General features: G+C 43.0%; 1 protein-coding gene across 1 annotated transcript in view; it reads left to right on the forward strand.

Annotated features, from left to right (window-relative positions):
• The window catches only part of KIAA2012 (KIAA2012 ortholog), a 185,222-nt gene that overhangs the window by 69,318 nt on the left and 102,706 nt on the right, over positions 1–13,198 (forward strand). The window contains exon 13 of the mRNA XM_027773615.1: positions 11,979–12,055. Within this exon, the coding sequence (XP_027629416.1) occupies positions 11,979–12,055 (77 nt within the window). The remainder of the gene's footprint in view (positions 1–11,978; positions 12,056–13,198) is intronic.

Genomic DNA, 13,198 nt, shown 5'->3' on the forward strand with positions numbered 1-13,198 from the left:
TCATGCTCACACACCCGGTGCCTCCCCTCTCACCGCAGTCTCTCCCAGCATGGCCTCCTCACTAGACTTTGCTCTCCATTAGACTGCAAGGTTTTTTTCTTTTTACAGTTTCTTTGTTTCTTCTTATTTTTTTAACTTTTGCTAGAAGGCGCATGCGCTCACATAGAGAGACAGGGAGAGAAAGTGAAAAAGCACTGCCCGTGGGGCGTGGTCATGCTGCACTCCCTTCTCCACCTCTCCCTCCTCTCAGGATTGTGGTCACACACATGTGCCCCGCATGTTCTTCAAGCTGTAGGTCTGGGTCTCAAACCACGCAATTGGCCATGTGGGACCCAGACACCTCAACCAACATGCCACAGCATGGCCCACAGCTTTTTCTTTAAAGTTCATTTATGTATTTCTTCCATGAGTGAGAGTTTATTTATTTCTCCTGTGAGTGAGAAAGGTAGAGAGAGCGAGAGTCAGCATTCCCAACAGAATCTCAACACCACGATTCACCCCCACCTTCAGCCAGCCCCAGGTCATGGGCAAGCATACACCTAGCATATTCAGAGAGGTCTCCAGACTTGAACCAGGAACCTTCCTGCAGAACTCGCATTTGATGGCTATGCCACCGTCCAGCCCCTTAGACTGCTAGCTCATTTTTGGTTTTTTGTTTTTAGTTTTCTGCTGTAGGGCATGTGCACTGCCAGGGAGAGAAAGACAGACACAGAGAGAAAGAAACCACCCCCCAGAGGGGATGGCCATACCACAACCCTTCTCCTCCACTCTCATCTCAAAATTTTGGGTATGCATGCACACGTGCCCAGTGTCTTTTTCTTTTTCATTCTTTTTTTTTTTTTTTTTTTTTTTTTTTTTTTTTTTTTTTTTGAGAGGGAGATTTTTGCTATAGCACATGTACACTTGCTGGAGAAACAGAAAGTGCGAAATCACCCCCTGGGGAGATGACCATGGCACAATCCCTTCTCTTCCATTCTCCTCACAGGACTTTTTGGATATGCACACACCTGGCATGGGTTTTAAGCCACCAGGTCTGGGACTCAAACCATGGTCAACTATGTGGTAGTCTAATGACATAACCATTACGCTATCTGCTGGTCCCATCCAGCGTGTTTTTCTAGTCACCAGTTCTGAGATTTGAACTGTGTAGTCAGCCATGTGGGATCCAGCCACCTTAACCACCATACTACCTGCTAGCCTGTACACTGATAGCTTTTAAGGGCAAGACCCACTAGCATCCCTAGTAACTAGTATAATGCTACTGATAGACACCTACCGTTAGTGCTTTATAAGTTGTTTTATAACTACTTAGTGATTCAAAGAGTTCATGGGAGCTGGTCAGAGACACAGCAGTCAAGCGTGACACTCTAAGGCTGACCTACGCGGGAGGGCTCTGAGGTCCCATCTGGAGACCTCCCTGAGTAGCTGGTGGTATGTGCCTGCGACTTGGGGCTGGCTGAGGCTAGGAGGATAGCAGCACTGAGATCCTGCTAGGATGCTGTCTCTCTCTCTCTCTCTCTCTCTTTCTACCTCTGTCTCTTGCTCATGGAAGGAATAAATAAATACACTTTTTAAAAAAGAGTTCAGGGGCCAGCAGGTGGCATGGTTAAGGCACTGGACTCCCATGCGGCCAACTGTGGTCTGAGTCCCTGACCCTGTGGCCTGAAAGTCACACCAGGCCTGTGTGTGTGCATGGAGAGGAGAATGGAGGAGAAGGGATGGCAGAGTGGTCATCCCCACTTTCTCACTTTCTCTCTCTGTCTCTGTCTCTCTTTCTCTCCAACAAGCACATGTGCCCTATGACAAAGACTTAAAAAAAAAAAAAAAAAAAGTGTTCAGCCACAATATGGGTTAAACGAGCTTTTTTGCAAGGTCATTTAAGAACCTAGTCCTCATGCAGAACTTAGTCTTGGAGGAAAATGCGTTCCATTGACAGCATGTATAGAAGCCCGGAGTGCCTCTCTCAGGGCTTACAATTTAGGAAACTTGTCGCCTTGATTTGTGCAGTGGCCTTGATCTGAAGTCTTAGCATCTCTCTGTGTTTAACATTCCCCATTTGCTTTTGTTTGTGTGTGTGTGTATGTGTGTGTGTGTGTGTGTGTGTGTGTTTTGTCCTCTTGTTTTGCTATTAGGGCACATGTGCTCAGCTGGAAAGACAGAAAGAGAGAAATCACTTCCTGGGAGGCTGGCCATGCTACAATTCCTTCTCCTCTATTCTCCTCTTGGGATCTCGGGCCCACACCCACGTGCACCCTGCATGAGTTTGAAGCCGCCAGGTCTGGGGCTTGAACAATGGTCGACTGCGTGGAAGTTGAGATACACAACCATTATGCCATTTGCTGATTCCCACCCGCCCCCATTTGCTTTTAAGAAAATGGCTATAACACTATGAAAATGCCTGATGCTCCCAGAGCTGATTCCAAAGAGCAATTTGAAAATTTTATTCATGGGTCAGCAGATGGAATAGCAGTTATGTCGCTGGACTCTCACATGGCTGACCTTGGTTTGAGTCTTGGACCCAATGACTTGAAACTCAGGCCATGTACCTGTGTGTGCATGCTCAAGATCCTGGGAGGAGAATGGAAAAGAAGAGACTGAGGTGTGGCCATGCACCCTGAGGGGTGGGTTATTTCTCACTTTCTGTCTCTCTGTCTCTTTCTGTCTCTCCAGAGACTGCATGTGCCCTATAGAAAAAAAAAAAGTCTCAAAAAAATTAAAAAGACTACTGCAAGATTAACAGTAACTAATAATAACATAGAACGAGTATTAAATTGTTAATAACATGTGGTCTCTCTCTTTTTCAAAATACTGGGACCAGCAGTTAGCGTAATGGCTATGTCGCTGGACTCCCACATAGTCGACCACAGTTCAAGTCCCGGACCCGGTGGCTTAAACTCACGCCGGGCGCATGTGCGTGCGTGCCCAAGATCCCGAGAGGAGAATGGAGGAGAAGGGATTGAGGCGTGGCCATCCTCCCTGGGGGGTGATTTCCTGCTTTCTGTCTCTGTGTCTCTCTCTCTCTGTCTGGTGAGTGCACGCGCCCTATAGCAAAAAAAAAAAAAAAAAAAAAAAAAAAAAAACCTCTCCACAAAATACTTTATTGTGCTTATTTTCAGACTAAGATTAACCACCGGTAACTGAAACCAAAGAAGGGTAGACCACAGACAAGGAAGGAGCTAGTGTATTTATTGTAATATTTTCAATAGTTCTTATATTTTTTAAACAAAGGAAGACTTTTTTTTTTTTTCTTTTTATATTTGTAACGACCCTGAAAAGAAGGCCAGCTGCTCTGGCCAGTAACGGAAGTAAGAGAAAGTAAAGTGGTCCAGCAATTTGATGATTCTCTGCCAAAGATAGTTTTAGAAATCACTCTAATCCTCTATTTACAGTCTCATTACGAGTTTGGAAACCCTCCCTCTTTTCAATTCTACTTTAGTTTTATTTGGGTTATCTTATATACCAGGGATATTCGTAAACCAAAGAATTCTTTAAATCCTCAGGATGAGTCCCTCTCAAGTAGCCAGGGTCTGCTGTTCACTTCGGGCATGATATGCACAAGAATGAGGGCCTGGTCTACACAGTGAGGTAGCACTTAACAAAATGCATCTTACAGTAGCTATGGATTTTAAGACTGTGTGTGTGCATGTATGTGTAAGAGAGAGAGTTATATTTCTCCACCTATTGTAAGTTTTAGAATATTAATATTTTTAGGGCCAGCAGGTGGCATGGTGGTTAAAGCAGCTGAATTCCCACATGGTTTGCCATGGTTTGAGTCCCAGACCTGGTGACTTGAAGATCATGCCAGGTGTGTGTGTGTGTATGCCCAAAATTCCAAGAGGAGAAGGGATTGCCATGTGGCCATCCCCCCAGGGGATGATTTCTCACTTTTCCTCTCTCTGTATCTCTCCAGCAAACACACATGCCCTATGGCAAAAACCTAAAAAAAAAAATTAACTTTTCTTCTGCCAGAGTGATTAAAAAAATGTAACTCTACTAACCAGTTACCCATAAATATTACTTTGTTTCATCACCCTCCAGACATTTATGTTAACTTCTCATCAAAAAAATCATAGGAATGGGACCAACAGTTAGAGTAATGGCTATGTCGCTGCTAGACTCCCACGTAGTTGACCGTGGTTCACGTCCACGTCCCGGACCTGGTGGCTTAAAACTCACGCCGGGTGTGTGTGTGTGCGTGCCCAAGATCCTGAGAGGAGAATGGAGGAGAAGGGATTGTGGCGTGGCCATCCCCCCTGGGGGGTGATTTCTCACTTTCTGTCTCTCTGTCTCTCTCTGTCTGGTGAGCGCAAGCACCCTATAGTGAAAATCCCCCCCCCCAAGAAAAAGAAATGTGTAATTCAGAAAGGATATTGGTCAACAAAGATGAGATTTCAGTGAGGAGACAAAAAAATGTATGTTTTAAGCAATATTTGAATTGAACATAAAGAGAGTTAAAGGAAAAAGAACTGTCAGAATGCTGGCACCTCCGTCATTAAAGAAATTATACACATGCAGATAGTAAACAAGCATTTTTGTTTACAAAGCATAAAGAGGGCCGGCAGATGGCATAGTGGATAAGGACGCTGGACTCCCACATGGCTGACCATGGCACTTCCAGACCTGGCAACTAGCTTTCTCACTTTTCCTCTCTCTCTTTCTCTCACTCTGTCCCTCTCTGATCAAATTTAAATAAATAAATAAAGTTAAATTAAATAGTTCTTTTAAAATATCGTAAAGAAGCCTGAGGTTTTTCTTAAGGGTTGTTTTTTCCTCCTGACTTCTCTCTCTTGCCTTTTTCACCCATCTCCCTATGGCATAAGGATTTTGCTATTGCCTTAGCTCCCCACACCTCCTCATTTGAAAATGCACATAGACTCCAGCGGCATGTTGGACACATTCAACAGGAGGAATTAGTGAGTCTGTTTTACCAAGCACAAAGAGATTGCTCGTTCACTCACTCATTCGTTCATTCAGCAAACACTAACCACCCACTAGTGACAAACACTACGCTAGGCACAAGACAGTAGTCAAGAGACAGAGTTTGTGCCTTAAGCGTAGAGGCTGAGGTTGATGGATTCCACATAGGTGACTCCACAGTTCAAGTCCTGGATCTGGCAGCTTGAAAAATCACCCTGGGTAAGTGTACATGCGTGACCAATATCCCAAGAAGAGAATGAAAGAGAAGAGATTGTGGGATAGCTATCCCCCTTGAAGATTGACTTCTCACTCTCCCTTTCTCTCTCTCTCTCTCTCTCTCTCTCTCTCTCTCTCTCTCTCTCTCATCTTTCTCTGGTAAGCATACACACCCATTAGCAAAAAAGAAAAGAAAAAAATATAGTCTACAATGGTGTAATGCATGGAGAGCTATGAATGAATAGAATTACCTTGCCTGGAGGTTGAGAAGGCTTTTTGAAGAAGACACTTAAGCAGAGTTTCTAAGGATATATGTAGGAACTAGTCAAGGGGAAAAGAAAGGTCTAGGGGGAAAGCACATCATGGGAGAAATGTATGCAACCATGGTTCTAGTGCCGCATCCAATGGCTTAAAAACCATGCCAGGCACATGTGTGCGTGTCCAAATTCCCAGGAGGAGAATGGAGAAGGGATTGCAGTGTGGCCGCCCCCCTCCATGGGCGGAGGGGTCATTTCTCACTTTCCCGCTCTCTGACTCTGTCTCTCTCCAGCAAGCACAAACACCCTATGGAGAAAAACAAAACACAACTTTTTAAAAAGTAAGCAACTTGCAACTGCTGGACCCCAGGGTATGTGTAAGTGAGAAAATGGTCAGAGATGCAGCTTGAGCCAGGTCTTAAAAACCCATAGGCAGCAGCTAAGGAATTTACCCTCATGGCTGTGGGATCCTGCCAACTTCGAAATTGACATAACCAGATTCTTTGTTAGAGAAATGACTCTCCCAGCTGTGTAGTGCATAGACTGAAAGGGCTAGGACCAGAGGCTAGTAAACCAGAGGTCTATATTTGTTTGAGAGCAAGTGACCAAGAATAATATTTTCTGGAAAACTGAGACAGTCACATGAATCGAACTGACTGGCTGCTTTTGTATGGAGACATATCTTCAACCTCTTTTTGTATTCCCTTCCACATGGTCTTGCACCACAGGTACCCTGATTAATCCTGACACGTTATCTTTATTGGAGTGTTCCTTGTCTAATTGATATTTTGTTTCTACACAAGTCAAATTTCAATTCTGTCATCTAGCTTAGCTTCCATTTTGAGCTTGGTAAAATGCCATGATCTCCCCATAAAAAATAATTTATGAACTTTTAAGAGAAAGTGGTTTTCCCAAAGCTAAAGCCAGACCCTTGAGACTGAGCTAGACTTGGCCAAAGAGAATATAAGTTAGCAAAAGGATTGCTATTCCAAATTGGGAGAAAAATATTGCCCTCACATTTACTAGGCACTTCCATAATTTTTTTTTGGAAGTGTCTTTTTTTAAAGAATGATTTTATTTAACTTTATTCATTTATTTACTTCTTTTTAAATTTGACCAGAGAGGGACAGAATGAGAGATTGAAAGAGAGAAAGTGAGAAAGCAAGCCACCAGGTCTGAGACTTGAACCACGGTCAACCATGTGGGAGTCCAGTGCCCTTAACCACCACACCACCTGCCAGCCCTGGCACCTCCATATTTAAATTCAGAGTGACTCACATCTTCTAGATCTGTCCACTTGGCTCCTTTACTAGAGCTCTCAAGAGTATGTCTACAACCTGGAGACTTTCTCAAGTCTCAAGCAATTGTTTCATACACCCATCTTACCCCCCTCATCCAGGAAGATTTAAAGCAAAAATATGTAACATAAGGAGGGTTTTCAATCTTATCCCAAGAATTTGATAATGACAATGACAAAAGGCCATCTCAGGTCTTGGTCTTCTGCATTAAACAAGCAGACTCCAAATTTATTATAACACTACAAACACTCTATAGGTCATAGGCGTCTTGAGTCACATCATATAAAATTAAGTATTTTTAGATACTCTTAAGGAAAGGTCAGCAAGACCAGAATTATCCTTCCTTTTATGGTTAAGTTTATACTGGGATTTTTTTTTTTTTAATAATCTGGAATTTGCATTTGCATTTTCCATCTCTGACTAGCAACCATGAAGGAACCAGGGCTGACTTTCAGACCTCTTCCCAGTGGTTTCAGGCAGGGCCAGAAGTTCACGTGCAGAGCTGTCAGAAGGCTAACAGCTTCCTGAGGTCTGCTTGGCAATGGATCTATCCCTCCCTGGTGATGAACCACTGCAGGTTACAGGGAAGTTCCATGAGAACATACAAGTGATCCCAAGGTGCTTCTGCCACAGAATTGGTGTGGAGGGGAAAGGCCTACACAGGTTTAAAGGGGCTTGGCCTAGAGCCTCGAAAGCTGCTGCCCTTAAACCACTGAATAAGTGACCACTTCAGAGCCTGCAGGTCTGATGATCTCTCCTGAACCCTGACACCCACCGAAGGAGGAGCCAGGTGGCCTCCCTGGCCGGATAAAGTGACTGTTTGGACTTGGGTCTCTATTCTCACACCAGAGTAGGCCCACCAGAGAGTCCCAGACCAAGGGAAATAAGTATCCTGAAACGAGAGGAACAAATGTGACTGTGTCATTTTTATTTAAAATAGCAAACAGGGACTGGTAGGTAGTGTGGTGGTTAAAGGTGCTGGACTCCCACACGGCCAACCACAGTTCAAATCCTGGACCTCGTGGCTTGCTTTCTCATTTTCTCGTTCTCTCTGTCTGATCAAACTGGAAAATAAGAATAATAAATAAAGTTAAATAAAATAACTGTTTTTTAAAAATTTAAGAAAACAATGAACAACATCTTGGGAATTAAACACAGTCCATGCAGCTTTAAATAGAAATGTTAAGGGGCTATATTCCAAGCTGGAATCAGATGTTCTTTCCTGCTTTTCAACTTTTGAGTGTTTGGTGAGGAATCCCATGATTTGAGGAAGGAAGAAGAAGTTTCGGATGAGACCTCATCTAACAAGGGTCATCTCTGAAACTGCCTGATTATCTGGTGGGGATGCTATCTCCTCGCTAAAAGCCTGTGGTTAGATTAATGCCAGCGTTTGAAAATCTGCTCAGGCCTGGCGGTAGGCAGCCAGAAAAGGAATGTGTTTTCTGTTTATCTCTTTGAGGGCAGAAATGTTCATCACAGAAAGGCTGTGAACTCCTAGTTTCGGGCATGCCTGGAAATTGTGCAGTCTGTAGACTGGACGTGCACACCCACTCCCGAATGATGAAAAAGAAACACCGCCAGCTGCCTGGGTTGGTCAATGGGTCGGCCGGTTTCTCTGATTTGATAACAGGAGAAGATCTTGCCACCACTGTTCTAAGAGGAAGTTTTACCACCCTCGTTGCTTTATCTCCCAGGAATGCAGTTTGAGTTGTGTCTTCTCTCTGACGGCTTGGACCTCAGAAAATTACCAAGGTCTTGACCCAAGAGATGGAGAAGTCCTAAGTGATTTTTCAGTCTCCTATCTAAAAATGTGTTTACATTTCTTGAACTCTGGCTGACTGATTCATTCTCTTGGTGTTGCAAGAACTTTCCTTATGCATTAGAATTTGTAAGTGTCATTTCTAAGAGCTGCTTGGGTCTTTCCAAGCCACAGGGAAGTGAACCTCATCGTAACACAATTCTGCTGGGCTGGATTTGTCCAGAGGATGAATCATGGCCAAGCAGCTGGGATGTGGCAAGCTCAAGTGAGGCTAACAGGAGGTAGTGTGATGTGGAAGGAAAAGCACAAGACGCTAAGTCAGGACATCTGGGTTCCGCTGGGTGGTCTAGCACTAGTTCAAGTTGTGGCCTTGAGCAAGGTGTGAAATCACTCTCTGGGCCTCAGTTTTCCCCCGAGCTGATTTAAATAAGAAATGTTTTAAATCTGTGCAGAAGCCATTTTCAAACAAGATAGGAGAGAGCAGCTGAGAAACAACAGGAAAAAAAAAGGAAGGTTAGCCCACAGGAAGAAGTAGAGACTATTTGTCAAAGAGACAAAGATACCAAATCACATTCAGCCATAGGCTCTTAAGTAGGCCCAGCTAGTGGCATGGTGACTAAGGTGTCTGGATCCCTCATGGCTGACTGCGTGGTCTGAGTCCCAGACCCAGTGGCTTGGAAAATAACACAGGATGCATGTACGTGTGTGCCCAAAATCCCTAGACAAGAATGCAGGAGAAGGGAATGCAGTGTGGCTATCTGCCCTAGAAGGTGACTTATCACTTTCTCTCTGTGTATCTATCTCTCCCTCCCTCTGGTGAGCACCTGAATAATATAGCAACATATTACAAAAAAAAATAAAGAAGAAGAAGAAGAAGAAGAAGAAGAAGAAGAAGAAGAAGAAGAAGAAGAAGAAGCAGCAGCTACATCCAAGTACCAAGCATGGAAAGAACTTTCTGCTGGACATGGTCCCATAATAGAGACTAAAATTCTTAGTAGTGCCATGTGCTTAGTTAACTAAATCTGTTCCTCAAATGCATATTCTTTTATGAACATTAAATTTAGTTTCTTGGGCCAGCTTATGGCCTAGTGGTTTAAGAACTGGATTGCACATGGCTGACTCTGTGGTTAGAGTCCCAGACCTGGTGACTTGGGAAACAAGTACATGTATATACATACCCAAAAATCCTGAAAGGAGGCAGGAATGAAGGAGAAGGGACTGCAGCATGACCAGTCGCCATGGAGGGTGCTTTCTCCTCTCCCTCTCCCTCTCCCTCTCTCCCTCTCTGTCTCTCTTTGGCAAGTACACACTCTCCGATCAAGTTTTTTAAAAATTTACTTTCTTAGAAGAAAAAAAGAAAAACAAAATAAATCCCATCCTCTTTCACCATGGAATTTTAGACTCAGGCTGTCGTGGACTCAGATCCTTACTCCAAACCTCGCTGATTGCACAACCTTGGGCAAGTTACTACACCTGTTGAGGATCACCTTCCACTCCTGCAGAGAACGGTGACAAAAGCAATCCAGAGGACGGAAGTGAGGATTACAGAAGAGGACAGAAGTGGAGATTACACACCAATGCCATGTCGGTGTCCTCAGGGGCCTGCTTCATGGCAGACTCCGCGATTTCTATTAGTCCCTACCCACCTGCCAGCCTCACTTCAACCTGTCTTTGCTCATAGATTTTCTTATAAAAAATTTTTTTTTCAGTTTCTCTATAGGGCATGTGTGCTTGCCAGAGAGAGATGAAGGGTTTCTCACTCCCCAGAGCAGATGGTCAGACCGAAATCCCTTCTCCTCCACTCTCTTCTAAGGATTTTGGGCACACACACTCATTCCTGGCATGATTTTCAAGCCACTGGGTCCGGGATTCAAACTGCAAAGTCAGCCATGTGGGATTCAACTGCCTTAACCTCCACATCATCTGCTGGCCCGATCTCTGTCTTTGTTTACTACATGTTTCCACCTCTCCTGTTGACCCTCCACAAAATGCAGGAAAAGCAAAATCTCTGATCTCTCTCACTAGAGGGTTGCAGAAGCATTTTCCTGCTTCGATGAGGTGTGATCACACAAAATTTATATTCAACAGCATTAGCAGATTTTTTTCCATCAGTATTTTCTTTTCAATTTCAACTTTATCTGAACTTTAATAGCACAAAGAATTTGCTTTTGTTCTTTTAAAGTGCAATCCTAGGGGCACCAGGTGGCATGGTAGTTGAGGCACTGGACTCACACGTGGCTGACCACGGTTCAAGGCCCAGACCTAGTGGCTTGCTTTCTCATTCTCTCTCTACCTCTTTCTCTCTAGTGAGCACATGTGTCCTATAGCAAATTTTAAAAAATAAAAATAAATTAAATTAAGTTAAATTTTTTTTAGAAGCTCAACTTCTTTGTTTTTTAAGAATTATTTATTTAATTTTATTGTTACTATTATTTGAATTTGCTATAGGACATGTGCACTCACCAGAGGGAGAGAGAAAGTGAGAAAGCAAGCTGCCAGGTCCGAGACTCAAACCACAATCAGCCATGTAGGAGTTCAGCACATTAACCATCATACCACCTACTGGCCCCAATAAGTAATTCTTTAAAAAATAAAGCAAGTGAAAAAAGAAGCAAGAATACAAGAAACAAGAAGCGGAAAATTATTTGTTATGATAACATGTACAGTAATAGCCTTGATTGAGCCAATATACAGTGTATTCTGGATGGAAAGTCTCATTTTGTGTACTGTAATGATGTACAGTGAATAAAGTAAATAAATAAATTTTTTAAAAAATGAGTGGGACCAGTAGATTGTGTAATGGTTACATCACTGGACTCCCATGTAGTCAACCATGGTTTGAGTCCTAGACCCAGTGGCTTAAAACTCACTCCAGGCACATGTGTATGCATGCCCATAATCCTGAGCAGAGAAAGGATTGTGGCATGGTCATACCCCTGGAGGGTGATTTCTCGCTTTTTGTCTCTCTGGTGAGGACATGCACCCTATTGCTAAAAATCTCTTTTAAAATAAATAAATAATAAAAAGAGCAAACCAAACAAGAAAAACATAAATTTTAATATAAAAAGTTTTTTATTTTTCCTTTAGAATTTGTGCTCACCAGAGATATGAGATAGAGAGAGAAAGTGAGAAATCACACCCCGTGACAGATGGCCACGCTGTAATTCCTTCTCCTCCATCTCTCCTTTTGGGATTTTGGGTATGTACCCACATACCTCCAGCACGTCCTTCAAGCCAGCAGGTCTGGGACTCAAATCACACAGTCTGTCATGTGGGATCCAACTGCCTTGACCAGTAGGTCACCAACTGGCCCCTGAATAATAGAAAGTTTTAGCACTACATTTACCATGATATTTAGACTGTGCCTGTGAAGGTCATGGGCATTACTTGATGAGTAAACATGAGTGCCATAGTTGTGTGTGTGTCTGTTGTCTACATGCATTTGAACTAGGTATGTGTATGTATACACAAAATTCCTGAGACCAAGATTTCACAGCCTTGATCACTTTTTCCCTCTGATTTTCACCATAGCGAACGCTGAATCTGGAACCAATCTTCACACAGACCTTTGTGAAACCTCGTCTTTGACTCAAACAGCAAAGAAACAGGTAAAGCACTGACTCTGAACGAACATGATACTGAGTGACAAGCTCTTGGGTCCTTGTCCCAGCTCGCATGTTACCCAAGGTGAGATTCTGCACCCCTCTGGGCCTCATGTGCCTGATCAGAAAAACAAGGCAAGTAGATCATAAACTCACAGAGGTTCCTTTATTCTTAGACTTGAAACATCTTAAGTTAACTTGAACTGTATTGTCTGGCTCTTCGTGTGTATAAATAAACTGAAGCAATGTTTCCCTTGCTGCTGCAAAGAAAGGGAACAGGAAACACAGAAAGGAGAATTTTTTTTTTTCAAATGAGGCAATTTATTTTTTTTAATAAAAAAATTGTATTAACTTAGAAGCGTTCAGAATGTCAACAAAACAGCTGCAATTTTTTTTTTTTTTTTGCAATTACAGAGTGGTATTCAGTTAGCAGAACAATTATTTCGTATAAGCTGCGTCAGAGACAACTGAAGATGAGAAAACTGCCATCCCCATATATAACTAACTTGTGCTGTGCACCAACAAGAACCTGCTTTAAACTTCCATGCCAATTTACAGCCCCCATACTGCACCAGGCAAGGTTAGTGGCTATTGAAAATGCCACCAGGACAGGGCTAGCTAAAGACACATTCGGTAGTGTGTTAACTATACAAAAAAAGGCACTGTGCAGTTTAAAAACAAATCTTACACAGCCTTACATTTCAATTTTTTTCTTTAAAAGGAGTGAGTTGTGTACAGGGGGGTTAAATGCTTTATAGACAAGGAAAAAAAAACTGCGCTAGAACCAACTTACTCATCATCATCTTCATCTTCATCCTCTTCATCTTCCTCTTCTTCCTCATCTTCTTCATCTTCCTCGTCTTCCTCCTCCTCCTTCTTTTTCTTGCTCTTTTCAGCCTTGACAACTCCTTTTTTGCTGCATCAGGCTTTCCTTTAGCTCGGTATGCAGCAATATCCTTTTCGTATTTTTCCTTCAGCTTAGCGGCCTTCTTTTCATAAGGCTGTTTAGCATCTGCAGCAGTGTTACTCCACATCTCTCCCAATTTCTTTGCAACATCACCAATGGATAGGCCAGGATGTTCTCCTTTGATTTTTGGGCGATATTCAGAACAGAACAAGAAAAAGGCCGAAGGAGGCCTCTTGGGTGCA

The sequence above is a fragment of the Tupaia chinensis genome, unplaced genomic scaffold (assembly GCF_000334495.1).
Source record: "Tupaia chinensis unplaced genomic scaffold, TupChi_1.0 Scaffold000361_2, whole genome shotgun sequence".
NCBI classification, from domain to species: domain Eukaryota; kingdom Metazoa; phylum Chordata; class Mammalia; order Scandentia; family Tupaiidae; genus Tupaia; species Tupaia belangeri.